At 39.8% G+C, this 22,506-nt stretch overlaps 1 protein-coding gene across 1 annotated transcript in view; it reads left to right on the top strand.

Moving 5' to 3' along the window:
* Positions 1-1,052: 1,052 nt before the first annotated feature.
* The window catches only part of LOC101845564 (GATOR complex protein MIOS-A), a 46,638-nt gene continuing 25,184 nt past the window's right edge, over positions 1,053-22,506 (top strand). Inside the window, exons 1-11 of the mRNA XM_013085495.2 lie at positions 1,053-1,286; positions 7,952-8,220; positions 9,930-9,997; positions 11,200-11,279; positions 13,034-13,077; positions 15,952-16,010; positions 16,349-16,490; positions 18,512-18,613; positions 19,079-19,173; positions 19,893-19,934; positions 21,344-21,399. Coding sequence (XP_012940949.1) covers positions 8,094-8,220; positions 9,930-9,997; positions 11,200-11,279; positions 13,034-13,077; positions 15,952-16,010; positions 16,349-16,490; positions 18,512-18,613; positions 19,079-19,173; positions 19,893-19,934; positions 21,344-21,399 — 815 coding nt within the window. The 5' untranslated portion in view covers positions 1,053-1,286; positions 7,952-8,093. The remainder of the gene's footprint in view (positions 1,287-7,951; positions 8,221-9,929; positions 9,998-11,199; positions 11,280-13,033; positions 13,078-15,951; positions 16,011-16,348; positions 16,491-18,511; positions 18,614-19,078; positions 19,174-19,892; positions 19,935-21,343; positions 21,400-22,506) is intronic.

Genomic DNA, 22,506 nt, shown 5'->3' with positions numbered 1-22,506 from the left:
CTGTGGCAGGCTAAAAAAAAATATATGAAAAAATAAAGAAAAGAAGAAACTCGCAGCTTCCCACAATAGAAACCATATATGTGCAAGCATAAGATTTTTAGTAGATGTTGACAAGAAATTATAATAAGTCCTGCACTAAGACAGAGATTTATACAAATACTATAATTATAATAATTGGTACTGTAACTGAAATTATTTTTTAGTGTCAATAATTCTATAAGACTTCAGACGAATATATACGCCTTTTCCTGTGTTATTGCTGATAACAGTATTTTGTGTGCGTGTAGGCATCTGAAACTCCTTGATGTGATAGTATCATCTCACTGATGAATGTCTTCTGTTCCCCCTTGAAAATCTCCTTAATATAATAAAGAAACTTTATCCTAAACCCCAAGCACAATTTAACGAACTATAATTGTTGCCAAGAGCTCTGGAAACTGGCATAAAAGCGAAATTTATATGCCTTGAATTTTAAACTGTTTTAATTCATATAATAGTTGTCTAGAAAGTGGGTTGTTTTCCATTGCTCAACGAGTGTGTTTATCCATTTCCCCCACAAACGTGGGATTTAAGTTTTGCCCACCCCCTATACGTACGATTGAGTTCGACACATATTGTCTGGAGACAAGCCCCCCCCCCCTCTCTCTCTCTCCACTACCTGCATGCATCCACGCATGTGCACCCGCACGTCAAGTCAAGAAGGTTATACAGAAAGTAGGCCTACAGTAAGTTTGTCAGTAAGGTCCTTGACGCAGGTACGCATACACACGCTCCCCCCACCCCCTCTGCATTTCAAGGTTCAAATTGAAGGATTAAAATATTATGATGGTGACAGTTGAATACATTTTTGTTCCCATTGGCAGTCAAGCTGCTGCAAAACTGAAGGTTCGGTCCACTTTTTGCAGGTACATCGTATCTGTGTATTTGAAAGGTGTAATATGATGTTTTGTACGTTTGAAAAAAATAAATAATTGCACAGCATTAATGCGATACAATCAGCGTAAGTATTATAGCGGAACTCTTTTACGTAAAGGAGAAACATGTGGTTTCGGATAAAAAAGATTGTTTTTCTTCCCCAGTCCCCAGTCCCAACCAGCAACCACCTTTGGTCAAAGGCTGGGCCTTCTTACTCTGCGCAGCGCAGCTGATTACAGTCAGTCACTGGTGGCAGGCAGTGAATGTCACTGTGCCCTGAGAAGAAGGAAAGATAGAGAGCACACGATCCATCTGCATAAGTCCAAACGAACGGCAACGTTTATTATGAAGTGAAAATACCAATGTGCAGAGTAAGCGTGACGATCTTAATTTTGCTCCATGCTTGTGTGCTGTTTTTTTTTTAGTGTTTATGTTCAAAATGTTGTAAAATTTCTTTTGAGTTCAGACGAGCCACGATTTCATTTTCAAATGAAATAATAATAATAATAATAGATAGCATTTGTATAGCGCATATCCCTGCTCAACAGCAGGCTCTATGCGCTTTACACTATATTATTAGGCCACCTCTATTCTCACCCGGAGTGAGAATAGTGCATGCGAGTCTTGTGGCTATTCTCACCCGGTGCGCGTTCACCAAATTTTGCGTTCACCCTAAACCACAGAATTCTACACTGTGATAACAGAAAAATTGTAGAATTCTGTGCCGTGAACAAACGTTCCATTACAACAGTAGCCTACTTAAAGCGTACAATTTTGTCTGTGGGCAGGGGAGAGAGAGAGAGAGAGAAAGAGAGAGAGGAGTAGCGCGAGAATTTCCGGGCAAAACAAAATGGCGACCCGCGTAGTTCGGCTCGATTCGAAAAGTTAAATAGCCGTAGCATCTTTGTAGACAAAAAAATTAATTTACTTTTGTGTTTTAACATCATTTTTAAACTCTGTTTTGGTCAATTTGATCGTCCACACCGATAGACAGTATTCAGAATGAGACAGAGAGAGAGAGAAGAGGGGAGGAGTTGATCTTGCGAGAACTTCCGGTCGGGTGAGAATAGCCACTTTCATATTATTACCCCAGCAGACCATAGTACACTCCGAAACATTCTCAGCTTCCCGGGAAGCATACAGTATGAAATGAGTATCATGACATGTTGTTTGGAACTGTTGATAGTTGTAGGCTGTCCAGTGCCTGTACTTTACAGTACAGCTTATTTTTAGTAGCTTTGTAATTATTTTTATATTTAGGTAGCGTCAAATTGCCACCGAGTGACGCGGTGGCAATTGACAAAAATTGACTTTTTGTCAATTGCCACGGAGTGAAGTGGTGTCAAGTCTGAAAACAGCACTATCTTTAGCATTATTATACATAATAATAATAATGTGTGTCCAATGGGTCAATTTGTTCTCAACTAATTTCATTGGACAGGACGAGCATCTAGTCTAGAGCTACAGTACCAACTTGGCGTGTTTTCAATGAGATGTATCTAGATGTAGATCTAGAATCTAGATCTAGGCTAGCCTTAGCCTACACTTTGGTGTAGAACCAACACAGTAGGGCTGGATCCTGCTCTCCAAATTTGAGAGTGGCGATTCGCGATTCAGTCGGCTTCAAAGAATCGCGAGTACGCGAGCGCTCGTGGAACTGTGGAGGAACACTGACTGAAACGGATCAGTGTCATATCAATGCCACTTGGCGAGCGCGAGTCCCACTCTTGTTGTTCCGCCATTCTCTCCACCCCACACCCTTTGTTGCGCTGCTGTATCAAATGACCTCAATTAGTGACCCCCATAAATTCACCCCCCCCCCCCCAACCTCATAATTCGCTAAAACAATGGCTCCATAAAATTCCTTCTGTCTATTGGTTGGACCACATTTTGTTTTAATAGGGGGGTTGGACTATACCATCTTTTGTAAAATAAGGGGAGCCATACTAAGTGTTCCGTTCCATTCTTGCGCTCGTGACTCGACTCAGCAGTAGGTTAAATAAGCCACAAGGTGGTGACAGCGACAGGGGAGTGAATCGGGAATCGTTTGGCTATACTGTTCCGTGTTCCGCTGAAGTGAATCGTGAATCGCGTTCCGCAGGCAAGAGTGGCGATTCAGTTCCGTTCTCACGCTCACGACCCAGCCCTGCAACACAGGCAATTCTAGAAGTAGGCCTAGAAGGTATCAAACGCACACATACTCAAGCAGAAATTCACGTTATATCGGGGAACATAAATCGGGGGACGGGGTTAGGAAAAGACACACACACACACACACAGAGGCGAACGCACAACACCAAGCACTCGAGCACAATAAGCTAGATCTACCTTCAAACGCAAAAGAGCTCCAATTTACTCGGTGGCAATCACAGAATTCTGTGGTGGCAAATGACAAAAAGTCAATTTTTGTCAATTGCCACCGCGTCACTCGGTGGCAATTGATACTACCTTATATTTATTGTCTTTGGAAGTGGCTATCCTCACCCGGGGTGAGAATAAAAATAAAAATACAATCGACCTCTCACCCAGGGTGAGACTTGCCAGCGTTGGCTTTTCTCACCCGGTGTGAAACAAGACCTGTTTTTCCTCATTTCGGAATACTGTCTATTGGCAAAGACGATCAAATTGACCAAAATAAAGTTAAAAGATGATGTTAAAACACAAAAGTAAATTAATTTGGTCATCTACAAAGATGCTTATGCTATTAACTTTTCGAATCGAGCCGAACTTCGTGGGTCGCCATTTTGTTTTGCCCGGAAGTTCTCGCGCTAGGCCTACTCCTCTCTCTCTCTCTCTCTGTCTCTCTCTCTTTCTCTCTCTCTCTCTCTCTCTCTCTCTCTCTCTCTCTCTCTCTCTCTCTCTCCACTGCCCACAGACAAAATTGCACGCTTTTAGGCTAACAGTAGTAATTGAATGTTTGTTCACGCCTCAGAAGTTATCACAGTGTAGAATTCTGTGGTTCAGGGTGAACGCTACACTTGTTGGCCAAGGCTATAACGGTGAACGCACACCGGGTGAGAATAGCCAAAAGACTCGCCTGCGCTATTCTCACCCGGAGTGAGAATAGAGGTGGCCATTGTCTTTTCAGTTCGTTTTGGTGGAACTGTTGACCTTTTTGTAGTAAGTTTGAGGGGTTGTTTTTTGTTTACACAACTTCATTGCACAGTGTTAGAACAAGTTATTATAATTAATAGGCCTAAGTAAGTAAGTGACTAGGTGAGAATTAAAAAGGTAGTATTAAGTGCGACAGAGTGACGCTGTGACAACTAACGTGGCGTTAATTGCGACAGAGTGAACACGGAGCTCTTTTACGTTGATGATTAGAATCTAACATCTTCTAGATTCTAGATCTACCATTTCCGCTTCGCTTCCTAACGTGGTGGTCCGAGGCTTTCTAGAGCAGGCATTAAATCTTACGACGAATTTGACAAAGCTTTTGCTCAATTTAAAGATGAAAATTTTGTCACCTTTGGGAAGAAATCATCTGATACAGTTAAGAAGACGAACTTTAGGTGTGTGGCAAAAATCCACCAAGTGTACAGTAGAGTACTTTGACTTTATCTGTACACATTATAGACGGCCCAAATATTGAGGCAACAAAATGACAACAAATCATCAGCAGCATTATGACAGCAACAAAAACCACTAGGGGCAACCATAGCAACAACAGCTACAAGAAAAGAGCTGCGACTGTCTTTGTTTGTTAGTTTGGTGTGTGTGTGTGCGCGCGCGCGCTTATAAGGCCAGAAGCGTGTGCCGCCGTGCGTTGGTGTGTTTTTCTTTTTTCTTTTTAACCTCTTTTTCATCAGACTCACTCTGTCGCAATTAACGCCGCGTTAGTTGTCAGGCTGTCGCAATTAACGTGACCAATTAAGAAACAGGATCGACCTCTCACCCCTGGTAACATTTGCCAGCGTTGGCTATTCTCACCCGGTCTGAGACAAGACTTGTTTTTCCTGATTTCTGAATAGACCTTCTACTGTCTATCAGCTGTTGGTGTGGATGATCAAATTGACAAAAACAAAGAAAAAAATGATGTTATAGCTATAGCGCAAAAGTAAACTAATTTGGTCGACTACAAAGATTCTACGGCTATTTCACTTTGCGAGCCAAACTACGCTGGTGGTCGCGATTTTGTTTTTGCCTGGAAGTTCTCGCTAAGTACTACTTCTGTCTCTCTTTCTTTCTCTCTCTCTTTCTCTCTCTCTCTCTCTCTCTTTCTCTCTCTCTCTCTCTCTCTCTCTCTCTCTCTCTCTCTCTCTCCCTCCCCCTCCCACCACCCGGGACGGTGCCACTGACTGAAGTGTCTTTAGGCCATTCCCAAGGGGGGGGACATTTCTCATTCTAGTGCACAGTAGAATTGTAAATGGGCTGATTCAACAATGTCATGCTCACAACTGTGCCTGAACTACAACAGGGAACTGCTGTTTTTTCTTTCCTAATCCTTACTATCGCCATTTTCCTCTACTTCTTTTGTATGATTGTCACACTCTTGTGACCCGCTATTTCTGGGGTGCCTTGATAGTCGCAGCAGACTTTGGGCTGCTGAAGCTAGAGAGGTGAGCAGAGTAAGTCTGATTCCCTGTAAGGACTTCTCTGTTGACATCCATCCCTTCGCGCTTATATGACCTTTTATGCAGTTGCGAGCGCCGTAAAACCTCCACTAAAACAAAACAACTCCCCCTCCTTCCCTATCTCTTTCTCCCCCCCCCCCCTCTCTCTCTGTCTCTCTGTCTCACTTCCCGCAGACAAAATTGCTGTACGCTTTCAACACAAGAGCGCTGGAAAGTTTGTTTATACTGGTATCTCCGTGAACTCACACTCAGTGAGAATAGCCAAAAGGCTTGCCTTCTCACCCAGGGTGATAAGCCTGAGCCGATGCACTAAGTGGTGAATGCACACTGGAGAATAGCCAAAAGGCTCGCCCTCTCACCCCGTTTGAGAGGCCTACAACTGCGCTATTCTCACCCCGGGTACACAGATATTTTGAAAACATCAGGGATTGACATACATAGTAATTCATGATGTTCAACATCTGTAACTTGAGTGAAGCACGATTATAACAAGAAATAAGACTGAGAAATACTGAAGAAATCAGTGGAAATATATTTGACAGTAAAATAGTCAAAAGATGAAACACTGCCATCATAAAAAGTACCCAGTATCGAAAAAAGGATAGAAGGATGGATAGCGAGTGGAGAGCTCATTGTTCAGTGTCGAAGCAAGAAAAGGAAGAGAGTGATGCTGATGAGCCTTAGATTTACATCTTATCCATTTTACAAAATTGCTCTTGCTTATGATGTTAGATCACAATCATGATGGTTCAACCAACACTGGTCATTGATTTCCAACCATCTCTCTTGTGTAATCACTTCCTGATCCATGACCGTCAGGTTCAAATAACCACACACACGCATGGACACAAACGCATACCTAATTCACACAGCATACAGCCCAATGCAATGCCACATTGTCTGTATTCGATTACACCCCCCCCCCCCCCCTGCTTGTTCTGTTCTAATTCTAGTGCCTCACAATTTACAAATACTATACTATGTGTACAGGTAATGTGCGATGATGTGTCTTGATACCAGCAGTGTGTCTTGGTCAATGTTGAAGCAAGAGAAAGTGAAGCAGTAATGCTGATGTAACTGTCCCCGTTGTTTTATGCAAGAAAAATTCTGAAATTATGCAAACTGAGCCCAAAAATGTGAAATAATGCAATTCTGTTAATTTTAACAAAGAATGGTAAAGGAAAATAATCAGAAATTATGCAAAAAACTATCAAATTTTGCTAAATTATGCGGGATGCATAAAACCACGGGGACAGATGTAAGCCTTACAACTTATTAGAAAAATTTTGTTTTAAACGTTGTTCTTACTTCAGATCACAATCATGGCAATTTAACTAACACTGGCTGAAGCAAGCCACCCGCCCACCTTCTGTAATCACCTCCCAATCCTTCATGTTCAAACAACCACTCACACACATGCACACAGACACAAACAATTCACTCACCATATGGCCCAATGCAGTTCTACACTGTCTTTGATCATACCTGTCCACCCAGCACGCACGGACTAGATTGAAGGAAAGTCTAGTGCTTTACTTTACGCTCGCTGCAGGTAATATTAGGTGATGTGTCTCGATACCAGTAGTGTGTATATCATGCTGTGCAGGGGCGAGTCTGTTGGGCTCGTGTGACCTGATACACTCGAGATGACGATGGGTGTGTCTTGCTTTGGGCTAGCAGGGCGATTTGAATTGGATACAATTATGAGAAAAAATTATCAAGACTAACTGTTGGATATCCATGTGTGTTTGAGAAAACAGTGTTAAAACTGTCAATCCAAAGAAAATACAGTTGTGGCACGGATAACTCAAACGGGCCAATAATATTTATTTGACACATTTCCATAATTCGGGTAAACCGATACATATTATTATAATAATGAGATATACTGGGGAATGGCAAATTGTATGAGTTATCTATGATTTTGCTGGATCGATAACAACAACATCTATGATTTTGAGTTTTCTGTGTTCGTACCATCTGTGTGGACTGTAGACTGTATGGCAGTTTAGTTGCGAAATGGCAATTTGAACGAGGTAATGGGATTGTGAATTTTCAGTGTTTTTGCGATCTGTGCTTGACAGTAGTTACAATTATTGGTATATTAGTTTTCTTTTTCTTTTTTAGACCCCCACTGTAGTCTAATTAGCAGTTAAATTTTGTTGTTGTTGTCCAAACAACGATGCATCCACCCTTCAATCCATTTTAGCCCAAAATCATGCAATGAAATGATAAATGAGCTAACTGTCAATTCATTGTTTGAATGTAGATTCATATACCAATATTTTGTCTTGTCTTGGTGGGAGAGGGTAGGCCCTAGTTTGAGAGAAAATTTAGGTATTAAATGAATTAAATTTCATACAATTACAAGTACATTAAGTTGAAGTAAGTCAGTTCTATTGTTTGGATAAATCACTAGTAAGATAAATTTACAGGCCTGTCATATTTTGTATCTTCCACAGAGTTAGTGTCAGAACAAAACATTGTTTTGAAGGAAAGTGATATCATTTGTATCGTACGTTGAATTGCTTCAATGCTCTCAACATGAGACAAAGCTAGTTGCTGTCTGGCTTGTAAATTAAAGATCAATTTGCTATTTTCATCATGAGTGGCGTGAAAGTTGACATCCAGTGGTCACCCTCTGATGATGATATGTTCATTACTCATGGCACTGCCATCAATCTGTACCAGGTCAAGAATAGAGACACTTTTCATGAACAACATGACAGAGGTAAGTACCTGCAAGTAGTGAAGGTTAGTTTTATGTAATTGAGTAGTACTATTTATTTTTTGTAGTTAGAGCTGTGAATATTCTCCAATGACTTTTAATTTAATCATTGACTTACACAGTGATTTCGTGTAGAAAAATTTGACCCTTAATCGTCTTTATTTACTGGTTCATACATAAGTCAGTGCACTTCACATTTTTAGTAAATTTTTGTAATTTTGGAAAAGATGCTCTCAAGCTGTAAGGCAGATTTGCTTGCTCCTCTCTCTCAGTAAATTTGAAAATGAGGTTGCTTGTCTCTCTCATGTTTCAGAATAAAGTTGCAGTGACATCATAGTCTTTACTGTTTATGCCAGGACTTCAAATTCGGGCTGTGTTGTGAGATGAAGTTTGCTTTGCTATTCTGACACTCATATTTTCTCGATGAACCCGGTTTGTGTGGGAAAAATGTTGAGTGTACAAGGCAATGGTTTTAGACCATGACACCAGAATTGTCTTTTTAAAAGATTGGGGCGACAGGGTCAGATTTGACTGAAAGAGATATGTGCCTGTTCATTTTTAAATTAGAGCAAAAATGTATTTTCAGCTCTTTGTATAAGTTGGTGGTGGGCGGGTGCTCTGCTGTGGTTTGCTCCTTCTTCCCTATCAAATGTCTGTTGTCCTTATCTCCTTTTTTGTGCTTGCTACTCTCTTGTAATGCTTACTAAAACACAAAAAAGCATTGTATAGATTTTTAAAGGTGTCTTTTTATATTTTTAAGTTCCAAGCAGCAGCACAGATCTACAGAGCAACAAGTAACAGTAAAAAAAACTAGGGTCCAATCCGTATATTTTCCTATATTGATGATTTTTAAAAACTCCTTTAACCCTATCCGTACATCGTGTTTTACTATCGTATCCATACGAAGTGAGGAACTCTGTGCCACCACTTTGAAAAGAGGAAATTTACTCGTTAATCCGATCCGTACGCTTTGCATAGCAGTCTGTCCAAATGATTTTTTGAGAAATACTGAAAGTTTCAAAGAGATCTTCATTCTGGAAGTATTCTAAAGTGTGAAGAATACAACTCCAGGGCATATGCAAAGGGTGAAAATGATATATTTGCCTCTACTTCCCCTGAGGGTGGGGGGGGGGGGGCTATATAAATTTGCCCTCTGTCCCATCTACAGAAGATAAAACCTTCTCCAATGATGAGATGTGGCACATAAACCTCAACCCTCATGACACCTCTTTTGGCGTATCTTTCTCTTCCTCTTTCTTCTTACTCCCTTTTTCTATCTTTTCTTCCACTGCTAACCCCATGTGCAGCAATACTAGAGGTCCCCCATACCACAGAAAAGGGGTCTGCATACTTACATTCTTACCATGGATTTTAAACTTATACCCTTGTGACTCAACAAAGTACAACTAAGCTGTGTTGTGAACCAACATGAAAACAACCAACTCAAGTCCTGCACTATCATTTTATCGTAGTTAGTTGAAAGCACTGTAAAACGCTTACCAAATGTATTTCCCTCTTTTGTGTAGTGTTTTGAGTTTGAGACTGGGACTAACATTTGCTTCTTTTTTTTTGTTTTGTTGTGGGGTTCAAAACCCTGATTTTTTCACTGTCTGAAAGAATTAATACAATTTTCTTCTCTTTTTTGGTCTTTTTACATATTTTTAATGAATCTCATATCATTGCTTATGTTCTTTTTGGAAACTTTTTTTCAGAGCACAAATCTGCTGAGAGGTCAAAAATAATCCACTTGGCTACTCATGCTGATCTACAGTTTGTAAAAGTGAGTAAGCTGCTTGAAGTATTACCAAAAGCTAATGTTAACTTTTGCAGTTACAAAACTTGATCAGTGAAGTATAAAAGGCATTAGAGTGCTCCCCCAATTACTACATAATTATAATGGAGTTTGGTCAGGCTTGCTAAATTAGCATCCGAGAGTAAAGAACGGTTCGCTAGTTCTTTTTGCAAATGAACAGATGGGTAACGAACATCCGCTTCTGAAGATTCATTCGCTGCTGGCTGCGCATTAGACGCAGAGACAACAGTTTGTTCAACGAGCCGGCAGACGGAGAGACTCCATGCATTCGAGCGAATGAGCGGACGAATGGACAGAGGGACCCCTTGCATTGCATACTACTACCACTATTACATCCCCCCTCCCCCAAACAAACCCCACCCTCCTGCCCCACATTGCAGCTAGGTGCTGTTCATGGTGGGAATTTCCTTCCCCCCCAAGACCTTTGGGAATTCTGTAAACTTTGCCTTTGCGATAAATTAGAACATACACAGTGTGACCTACAAACGAGGTGAAAGGTTACACACCACATAGTGCTACATCACCAGCCTCTTTCATTCTCTGTGGCACCACTAGTGGCTTGAAACATTAGGCTTAATTAACAAACAGTAGGCTAAATAATGGGCTTAACTTCGCATCGAGTACCTCGTCTGCTAGAGTTCGTCTGTTCGCCTGCCTGCTCAGTGAATAAAATTGTGGAGGGGGATTCAAGAAACGAATTGACTTGAGGTTTGTAGTCCGCTCACTCTTGTCTTCAAGCCTAGAGTTCGTCCGTTCGCCCACCCACTCGCTGAATGAATAAAATTGTGGAGCAGACCCAAAAACATGATCTGAATTGAGTTTTGCAGTCTGTTCGCATGGCCATCTGTTACTCACTTGCTCTGACTGCGTCTGCAAGTGACTAACCCGTCCGTCCATTGTCTCAACTCTAGATTATAGGGATGATTCAAGGGGACATTATTGTGGGCTTCTCTTTTTGTAAGGATTTGGATTTTGAATTAAAAAAATGTTCACTTTTGTTTTTAAAGGTTAACATTTTTGCTTCTTGTTTTTACAAAGCTCTCTTTTGTACTTAGGTTGTCTTTACTTTTGTAGAAAGTCAAAGCTTCATGTGTGAAGACTCCTAACATACTGTCAAAATTTGTTTATTTATTTTCATTAATTAGGTACTCTCTATGATTAATCCTCAGAGTATTGCATGGTGCCCTCGCCCTGAGTCAAAAAATGTTTTGGCTGTTGCGCAAGCTAATGGCCGGATCAGCATCATTGGGTGAGTGATTTCAGTATCTGCAGATCCTTTCTCACATACACACTGAATGACCTGTTGAAGAAACAAGTTTGAAAATGTCATTTTAAAGTCTCAAAAATTGCCTTTTTAATCATTATGATTCTTTATGCAACCAGAAAAATAATATGCAAAGTGTGTTCATCTTCCCTCACAGCTGTGTAAAGTGGCATTGCTGTTGTAATGGCAAGGCTCTTCACAGTTGCATGTATAAGCTGTGATTTTGATTCCCGCAAGGGGTCATCAACCTGCAGATGCAGTGGGTCCACGGACACTCAAACATACCTGGAATTGACAGAGCAGACACACTTGCCAAACGGGGATCTAGACAGGAACTGCTCAACATTCCTGCTTCATACAACATTGCAAAACAATTCATTAAAAGCTACAACAAACAAGATTGGATGAACAGATGGGCCCTGTGAAAGACAGGCAGAGTAGTTTTCAAACATATAACCACAACAAAATGGAATGACAATATCAACCACCTGCAGAGAAAAAAACAGACCACGATCTTCCGCCTACAAACAGAACATATAGCTCAACTTCCACTTGAACAGAATAAATCCAGAACTTCCCCCAATGTGTCCCTTGTGTGACTATACATATGAGACTGGATCATCACCTGTTCCACTGCACAGCCCTAAATGACATCAGAGCTACCTTTCTCCCTCTGAGACTTAACATTGACAACCCTCTCTATGGAACATTACAGCAACTGCAGCAAACCTGCACTTATCATTACATGGCAGTGGGTGGTTGGCGGGTGCTCTGGTGTAGTTTGCTCCTTCTTTCCTGTAAAAAATCTGTCGTCTGTATCTCCCCTCCTTTTTTTGTGTTTGTTACTCTCTTGTAACACCTCTAATCTTTGGCACTTATATGACCTTATTGTGTTGCAAGTGCCGTAAAAGTCTTACTAAAACTATAACACTACGTGGCATTGGACAGAAGGGCGAGATCCCAGCTGTTCCAGCTGGATCGATAACAACAACAACATTCCTGCAAAAGGAATTTATTTTTATTCAAATTTCTCCATCTGTCTGCTTGGGTGCTGTATCTCTCTTAGTTTGGCTTGGCCCAGGCAGACGAGGTTGATTAGTTGAGGAAGTCGGCCTCCTTTTTTGTCTAACTTTCAATTATGACTGTGTAAAGTGTGATGTGTTGATCAAATAATTTTTTATCTAATGTTGTCTAGTTGAAGAAGGATTTTTGAATTTGTTGAATTACAGTGTTTGTGTGGCAGAGTGATTTACATTATAGGAATCATCTAACCAGAGTGAGTTACATTATAGGAATCACCTGAACAGTCAGATCAGAGTGAGTTACATTGTAGGAATCACTAGATTGGTTACATTCTTGGAATCACTGGATTGGTTACATTGTAGGAATCACCTGGTCAGACACTGTGAAAAACTTTTCTTTAATGTGTGATGGGTATTTTTAGCTAAATTTTCTAATAATATAATAATGGGTTCAATATTCCAACAGTATCCAGACTCAACCTGCAGATTTAAAAAAGAAAATCAAACTCATAGTCGAGTATAACCATCTCTATTATCAGTTTAACAGACACAGTGTAACTGTTCCATCTCTGTTTCATTGAAATAATATGGCTTTGTCCAGAATATAAATTCTTTAGTTTACAAGTTAAAGCATCAAGTCACTATCAATGTTGTCTCAAAATTTTATTGAATAACCTCTACCCTTTCACTAAAAAAAATGTTTTTGTTTTGCTTCAGCTTTGAGACCCATGGAAATGATGATCTCATCGGAAAAGAATTCAGTGAGTGGTGAACATTACTTTATTTTGATAGTCAATGTTTCCTGGTTCGAACTTTCCGTGAACCAATTGTTGGGGGTACTCAAACTCTTTATGTTTGATGGAGTGGAGATGAAAGAGCAACAGCCACTTTTTTTTATTCGCAGAGAGCTAGAAGTTATTCGTCAAAATTCGTTATTTTGAGAAAAATGTACTTTTGACTGTGTTTACAGAGCGCTCTTAAAACATAGATCATACTGGCATCAGGAATTGGAATCGTGGCAAAACTCCTGGCCGGATTGGTTTGAAACTTATTGACCTGATGGGATGCCTCAATATTGCTGTTTTTTTAGCCAAAATGGAAATAGTTATTTTCCACTGACGATGTGCATTTTTTTTGGCCAAGATAGAAAAGACTTTCGTTAGCTCTGTCCCTTTACTAAGGGTGATGTCCTTGTGTTGTAGCATTGGTTTGTGTTCTGTGTCCTGTACTGGTCTTTATGGTGCACTGGTCTGTGTTCTATATTCTGTGATAGTCTTTGTCATATACTGGTCTGTGTTCTATATTCTGTGATAGTCTTTGTCATATACTGGTCTGTGTTCTATATTCTGTGATAGTCTTTGTCATATACTGGTCTGTGTTCTATATTCTGTGATAGTCTTTGTCATATACTGGTCTGTGTTCTATATTCTGTGATAGTCTTTGTCATATACTGGTCTGTGTTCTATATTCTGTGATAGTCTTTGTCATATACTGGTCTGTGTTCTATATTCTGTGATAGTCTTTGTCATATACTGGTCTGTGTTCTATATTCTGTGATAGTCTTTGTCATATACTGGTCTGTGTTCTATATTCTGTGATAGTCTTTGTCATATACTGGTCTGTGTTCTATATTCTGTGATAGTCTTTGTCATATACTGGTCTGTGTTCTATATTCTGTGATAGTCTTTGTCATATACTGGTCTGTGTTCTATATTCTGTGATAGTCTTTGTCATATACTGGTCTGTGTTCTATATTCTGTGATAGTCTTTGTCATATACTGGTCTGTGTTCTATATTCTGTGATAGTCTTTGTCATATACTGGTCTGTGTTCTGTATTCTGTGATAGTCTTTGTCATATACTGGTCTGTGTTCTATATTCTGTGATAGTCTTTGTCATATACTGGTCTGTGTTCTATATTCTGTGATAGTCTTTGTCATATACTGGTCTGTGTTCTATATTCTGTGATAGTCTTTGTCATATACTGGTCTGTATTCTATATTCTGTGATAGTCTTTGTCATATACTGGTCTGTGTTCTATATTCTGTGATAGTCTTTGTCATATACTGGTCTGTGTTCTATATTCTGTGATAGTCTTTGTCATATACTGGTCTGTGTTCTGTGATGTTCTTTGTGATGTATTGGTCTGTACTGTATGTCATGTGATGTTCTTTGTGATGTATTGGTCTGTACTGTATGTCCTGTGATGTTCTTTGTGATGTATTGGTTTGTGTTCTGTGTTCTGCGATGAGGCTGTGTGTGGCCACTAAAGCCAACAGATTATACCAGAAATCACTGGTTGCAGTTCAGGATAGGAAGGGAAAGGGTCATTGACCTGTACTTTAAGTCAAGTTTGTTAGACATGGTTGCTTCAAACCAGCTCCAGTGTTTTCCTTTATATGGTTATAGAAAAAAGAAACAAAGTATTTCTTACAGGTGTCCAAACTTAATTGATCGTGTTTAACTCACTCACTACCTGCCTTTTTCGGGGTCGCTATTCCCTGTGTATCAGCCATTTTAAGGGTAATTTTAAAAAATCACAGTGCTTTTGCTAATTAACATGGAGACTTGAAATTTGGAACATTGTTTAAATAATTGTTTTTAAAAAATTTAGATTGCCCTGATGAAATTACAGCTTTGTTTTATTGTCCTTTTTTTTTTTTTGGACAAATTTTGAAAAATTGGTCAAAAACTGCTTTCCTTTTGCCTTTCTTACTCACGCCCTTCCCCACTACTGCAACCCTCCATCTAGGTTTTGGAAGTCCTACTAAACCTTACTCTTCTTTGCAAATTTCCCCCCCCCGTTCGTCATAACAATCTTCGACCAATTCATCGGTTTCTGAGTCACTTTCGTCGTCAAAGATTCGAAAACTGTCAAAGACAAACGATCTGCCATTGTGTAAACGTAATGGTAAATTCAGTTCTAATGGCGGTTGTCGTAAAACTCAATAACTCAACTTGCGCCCGTCTGATTTTGGTTTCGTTTTTTTCATTTGAAAGGTAATTAAATGGGCTGCGAAAATGACGAACCAGTACTGCAAACGGTGCGGTTTTAATGTGATAAAAAAATTACAAAGAGCGAAACCGCGATGGTTGCGGATGTGGTATCACGACGTCGGAGCTACTTTAGTTGCAGGTGTGGTAGTGAGTGAGTTAAGCATGAGTTCAAGTCCTTTTGATGAAAAAAAATGTTTTAAAAAGACAAAGGAAAGGAAATTTAGGCTTTATTGTATGTTTATGGACAGTTGTGCTGCTAAAGGGGTGTGGGATGCTTTGGGTGTGCAAAATATTGATGAGGGATTATTCAAAGTCAAGAAGCATTTTTTGAGGTAATGGAACAATTACAACCCTGTGAAGACCCCTGATACAAATGTCTGTGACGATGTCACATTCGCCTTCATTTCAAATACTTGTATTACATCACAATGCTCACAACTGGTCAAAACCATTGGAAACTTGTTGCAGGGCTGAGTTTGTGTTACAAAAATAGTTGTAACCTCTATTTTTTAAATGATGTAACGAATTAAAAGATTATCTGCTTTTGCTGAGAACCGAAAGTAATAAATAATTGTAAAGCTTTTTTCACTTTTATTGATAAAGTAATAAATTATTATGATTGTTTGTTTTTGTCTGCAGATATTCGTTTTAACCGACAGTGCAATTACTTGTCTTGGAATCCAGTAGAAACCCATCTGGTGAGTGTTTAGTTTTGTATTCATTCTAGAAGGTACAAATAATATTATTTTGCAGCTCTTATGGTTTATGTCTAAGTACTTCGCCATGTGATTGTCAATAGTGGCATTTATTATTGTTTTCCGAGGTGCCAATTTTCTGGATAAATTTGCCTGCAGGCTGATTGTCCAGAATTTGGTTGGAATTTTTTCTAGGACTGACTGTTAATTTTGGTGTGTGTAATTGTTTTCATATATCACAAGAGGAAGGGAATGGTTTTCATACGCTCAGTTTTCTCCAAGGGACATGCATTTTTTCCAGAGTATTCATGTATGTGCACAATTTTTTCTTGCTTTGACAGCTGGCAGAAGGGTTTGAACGCAACCGAAACGAACCTTGTGTCTTGATATGGGACGTGAACAACAATGCTAACATAGAGGTAGAGAGACCGTCCAGGCACAGCTTCAGTGAGGGCCCCTTCACTAAACCATACCTAGAACTAGGTAAGGAAGTATGTAGCTGTATTGTTTAATCAGAGTGTGTTCTTTCACTAAACCATACTTAGAACTATATATCATAGTTATTTAGGACGTACATGTAGTTATTATTTCTTAGTCAATGAAGGTCCCAGACCTGCCACTCATCCCGATTTAGTCGGGATATCCCGATTTTTTGCCCCAAATCTAAAGCATCCCGATTTTCCCGATTTCGATCGCGTGTATCCCGATTTTTTTGTCCCAGTCTGCTGTTGTGCTGGATTTTTCTAAAAACTTGCTCTGCCTTCTCCTTTATCGTGGGAAGCACCCGTTGAACTTTTTGTCAGTAGGAACTCGAAGCACTATTTCCCGAAATATCGATGCCGCATTTAGTAGTTGACTCGCCCTAAGTTGTGTGTGATCTTTGCCCGCACTCAGAATTCTCCGATGATAGCCAGGTAACTGTTACAATTTGGGACATTTAATAATCGTTAATGTTCGTAGTTCCGCTGTTACTTTCAAAACAAGCCTTGTCCGAGGTCTGGTAACTGCGCGTTCACATCAAACACTCGGACGAGCCACAGTCTTTCTAACCCTTACACAACTACATGTAACTGCGCTGACAAGACAAACATATGGCTGTTGTTGTTGCTTTAGTCTGAACACATGAGGGATAAGAGATTTGTTGGTACATTTGGTCGGTCGGCCGCTGTCGTCATTCTAGAAGTAGAGCGACTGTCGCTCATCCGAGTGTTTGGTGTGAACGCGCAGTTAGTCGGACCCGTTACTAAAATTGTTTGAATCGCGCATTCGCGTCACGTGACCTATCATCGCCGTGTGAGTTCTGCGTGTCGGGGACCATCCGTTGATGGGGTCAACTTAAGTTCATGTTACATTCAGGACTTATTGGTGGGGGGGGGGTTGGGTTATAGACACCTGGACTAGGAAGGAGTGCTTGACGCGATGCTTCAGGATTTACAAAAAATAATGATAACTCGCATGTACGCACGCACACACACACACATGCACACACACACACACGCACACACCACACACACACTCACACGCAAACAAAGAAAGACTCACAGAGGATATAGGCCAAGGAATTTATGCATTATTTATGGACACCCCTGGAAAAATTTTAAGTCAGCTTTGACAGTCACCTTGGTGATTTGCTGTTGATCCTGATTTTTTTCACCAAGTTCCGATTTTTTCTCCCTGAGATCCTGATTTTGAGGTTTCATAGAGTGGCAGGTCTGGGGTCCATTCTCTAAGCCATACTTTGAACTTGTTAAGGACATGAAGTTACATTTCATAATCCGTGAGGGTCCCTTCACAAAACAGAATTCAGTAAGAACATATGTACAATTGTACTCTCTTTGATGGTTATCTGCACAGGAACCACCTTTTCAAACATCTACTTCCCTCTTTGTGTTTTTTCAATATATGGCAATGCCTGAGACGACAACCTGTCCAATGTGACGGTGACTGTTATGTTCTATCAGGATAAAAAACCTTTAGAAGATTACCACGCTAATCTCTCATCAGCCAACGTGTTGCCCTAAATCAAACATCAACCCCATATGCTGTGGATGAGCCACTAATTTATTCACCTGTCATTATTTGTTGCCCCTCCTGCAAATGAACTGCTGGCTGATCAGCTTGTCAGGTAGGCAAGGTTATTGGTCCCTCACACTGTGTACTCAAATTGTCCAGCTGATAACAAATTTTCTGTTGTTGATGGGTGCGACCAGTCATAAACAATAAGTCCTTCCAATGAATGAATCATCCACTGACCACATGTAAATCAAAGGTGAGATTAATAGTCGCTCTGTTTACCCAGTCAGCAACAATGCATGTCAACATGAACTTGCGACAAAAGTGCTTCACTTTCGCCAAGTGGTTGGGGCCCAGTTGAATGTTTTATCCCATACCCTTTTTCTATATTTCTATATTTTAGTAATAATTTTTAATGTTTCTATGTTATCTGTATTGTCCGATATTTTGGTATGCCTGTATGGTATTTTCATTGTACCCTTTGTTCATAGGTCATGGAGAAGCGAGCAGTTCCTTCAGCTGGTTCCCCAACGATGGCAAAACATTTATCATGGGTGTCGCCAACAAACATCTCAGAGTATATGATTTGAGAGGTATGTGTTTTTCTTTCAGAGTGTTTCATCTGACAGGAATGTATTTAAAATGTTTATATATGTCTCAAAAATAAGGTGTTGAATCTACTTGTTAAATCTTTCTATGCATCAAAGCAATCCACTTACTAGTTTTGCAACAATCCCAATTCCTGATTTGTCTACGTCTGAGTATTTCCTGTTTGTTGTTTTTTTATCTTGTCGTACAAATTCATTTTCCTCTAAACAAAGAAATTAGATATTGTATTTTTCTATTTTCTCTTGATTGCTTCAACTTGAAGACCAGTATTTATTCCTGAGTTGGCCTGTACTGCTTCTCTTGCCGTGTTTGTGGGGTCAGCCACCTTATTGGGTATAGTTACGTCGAATTCTCAAAGTATGGTTTGTTCCAGTCATTATCTACTGGAGAAAGGTTGCCTCTGAGAAAAAAATAAAAAGAATAGTTATATTTTTTTCTCCTTTCTTCAGATTCTAGCAAGTGTCGTCTGGAGGCTCATCACCGCTGCGTGTCGGGAATCTGTGTGGAACCACTGGAGGACTCCAGGCTGGCCTCATTTAGTGAGGTAAACAGAGGATAGAGGGTGGGGGAAGGGGAGGTACCTTGTGCACGCAGTTGTAGATGTCAGCAATGTGTAGGAGACAATTTTTTGATGGATGGTTGCTGGAGGACTGGAGACAGACCTCATTGAGTTAAACTAGAGAGAGTTGGTCATATTAACATGTTAGGGATGGCCACAAAACAATATGAAAAAGATAAATGCTTTTCCAAAGACACTTGAATCAACATAAAGGCATTTGATATATTGCTCTGACTGGAAAAGACAGAAGTAGACCAATAATCACTCATTTATAGAACTGGAGCAGAGGGTGATGGGAAAAGACCAGGGTAATAAAGGGTTTTAAAAATAATAGCCTCTTAGCAGAAAAATTTAAGGCGAACCTTATTCATCGATGTCTTTCAGATCTGACTGTTGAAGAAAGGGAGTGTTGTGGTATTTGTCACCCTGTGGTAGAGGTCAAGTAATATAACAGGAATGGTTTTTAGATGGGTGGTCGTGCCATTTAGTGTGGTATTATCTGTTGGAGAAAGGTTGCCTCTAAGAAAAAAAAAGTGAAGAATGGCCATTGGGGATTGAAGGTGTGGGATGAGGTAGATCTGTTTGGCTGTTATGAGGAACATTTAACAGGGCAGATGTGTGTATGCAGGAGGACAGTGTTCGTCTATAAACAACCACTCACACTGGTGATGAACTATTTGACACTATTTTTTCTTTCATTGCAGAGTCAAGTTGCTGTATGGGACCTCCGCATCTTTGATAGACCTGTATCCTTTATTATTATCAAACTTCAGTTGTTATGTGAACAAACATGCTCCAAATTCTTTTGGAAAAAAAAACTTTTCTTGAATGAGATAATAGTAATAGAACAATGTTTTTTTTTTTTTTTACAGGAATATTTTTCATTTGAAAAAAAGTGTGCTGTTCATTATCTTTTGTTTCAGTTATGACTGCTTTGTTCCCACTTTGTTTGTATGATTTGAACAGACTGGCTTCTTTGTTGTAATGGTTAAGCTCTTCGCTATTGTATTTAAAAGATGGGAGTTCGATTCCTATGTGTGGAAGTTGTTTTGTTGAGTATCTCCATATGTCTCTTTGGGTCCTGAATTCCACTCAGCCAAGATTGGCCCTGACAGGTGGGTCATAGCAGTCCACCCCAAAATGAATAAAATTTTGTGAGTTTAGGAACACAGCATTTATAATAACTAGAATCAATCAATTCAGTGTTTTACTTCGCTCAAGAGTTAACAATCATATTAGATCTATTCAGTAAGACTGGTGACAAACTATTAATAAGATACTGAATTTATGTAGAGCTCAAGATATAAAGCTTTATGCGTTGTATTATAGCCTTGATGGACCCTACCACACCCTGAGACATTGTCAGTTTCCTTGAAAGCTTCAGTGCAAGGTGCCTTGTTACAGGCACTCGTACACTAACCTCACAAACTAACAGAAGAACAAGATAATCCTCTATCTTAGACTTAGACATTTTTTCAGTCCTTGAACACTAACTAATAGACAAGATCTTTCACTGTTTTTAGACGGAAACCCATTTCCTCATGTTTTTAAAGATATGAACACCGCCGTCTCTGGTGTAGCAGTTAGGCTCTTTGCTGTTGCATGCAGGAAACGGGAATTTATTCCTGAATGAGAAATTTCCATCAAGTGTCTCAGTTTTTCTGCTGGGATGTTGTAGTATCCCTCTCAGCCCAGGGTCGAAGCCCACCTCCAAAATGATCAAACTGTGTCAATTGGGGGCTTAAAAAATGCCCATTTTAGAAAAAAATCCCTGAGTAAAATGAGGGAGATTTGGGTAAGTTTTCCCCGAGGACACAACATTGGACTTTTTAACCATTCCTCAACCTTGTTTCCCTGCCTGCATTTCCCATGAACCCCCTGTGGATATCAGAGGTCTCTATGGACCTATGTCCCTTTGAGACATTTTCTAAGTTTAAAAAAAATTATTATTTTTTTTTTGCTGGGCCATTGTATCATTGTGTCCCTCTCAGCGCTGGTTGTTCCTGACAGGCAGGGCCGAAGCAGCCCACCTCCTAAATGATGGGGGCATAAAACATCACTATTGCTAGTACTATGACAAGATATTTCATCATATGTGTTTGGATAGTTTGTCTGTTTTTATTCAGATGTGAATGCTTTTCTTAACTTTGAAAAGATAAACACCATTACAGAAAGTAAAAACATCATGAAGCTGAGCTGGTGTCCAAAGAAGTGAGTATCCGCATACAGCTGCATTTGTCCACCCCTGTGACCAGCCAGTCTGAAAGGGAAGAGTGCAATTAACTCTGTAGGAATCGTGCTGGAATGGGGTGCAGATGGCAGTGATTTGAATCCCTGAGCTTGCGTTTTTGAACATCTGGGATGTTTTCAAGGCTCTCCATCCACTTGGCTAAAAACTGTTTGACATGGACGTTGAATTCTGTGGTCCTACATCTTTAAAAAAACCAACCTTGCAGTGTTAAAAGGGGCATTAAGCCCAGACAGTAACCAGAAAGTAAGGGCTCTTTTGCTCATTACTGGCAACAATGTCTACGCAGTGCCTGGAGTCGCCCGCATTAGTCGGAGGAATCGACGGTAGTATCACAAATTCAGCCATATGTTTTTTTTTAATCGCATCTTCTTTTGAAAGAGCCAAATTGAAAGTGGGAAGTGGAGATGGGCATTGCTGCTTTTTCTGTTCACATGCAGAGCCATCATCCATTTTTGAGAGTCGCTTTGGATTAGTTACGCTTAAAGATAGGGGTGTCGAACTTAAATTCCACTTAAGGTTGCAGGCCGACAAACTGGATAAACACTCTTTGAGCAATTGAAAACAAATCCTTTTTTACACATTGATATTGATTCAAACGGGCAAAAGTTAAAATAATAACAAATCAAGACATGTTTGGCATCTTTTCTTGGCAATAAGTTTGTTAATGTTAGGAATAAGGTTCTGTGTTATTAATGGGAGACCTTCGGGATGGACTGCTGTTTGACACCTGTACTATAAGGTGTAGCCCATCACTAGTGAGTTACACTGTATATCTTTTCCAAGATAGACATGGCTATTACAGTGTGTGTTTCTTGTGTTAGTTTCAATTGTGAAATCTGTAAATTCTGAGAAAAAATGAATTGATCATCTTTTAATGAAAAATTTGCTAAATTTTGGTTTTCATGGCCCTGCCGGTGTGACATGTAGTGTTTGTTTTCTTTTACGGATTTTGGGAGTTTGAAAGAATATTGACATCTACCATATTCTCCTGGTATAAAATGTTAATTCATATTAGTATATTTCTATTCAATAGCCTATTTGAGCATTTCATTATTGTTGACATATTT

This window comes from Aplysia californica, unplaced genomic scaffold, assembly GCF_000002075.1.
Source record: "Aplysia californica isolate F4 #8 unplaced genomic scaffold, AplCal3.0 scaffold00380, whole genome shotgun sequence".
Classification (NCBI taxonomy): domain Eukaryota; kingdom Metazoa; phylum Mollusca; class Gastropoda; order Aplysiida; family Aplysiidae; genus Aplysia; species Aplysia californica.
Note: the sequence above shows the minus strand (reverse complement) of the source record. Positions and strands in the feature narration are given on the sequence as shown.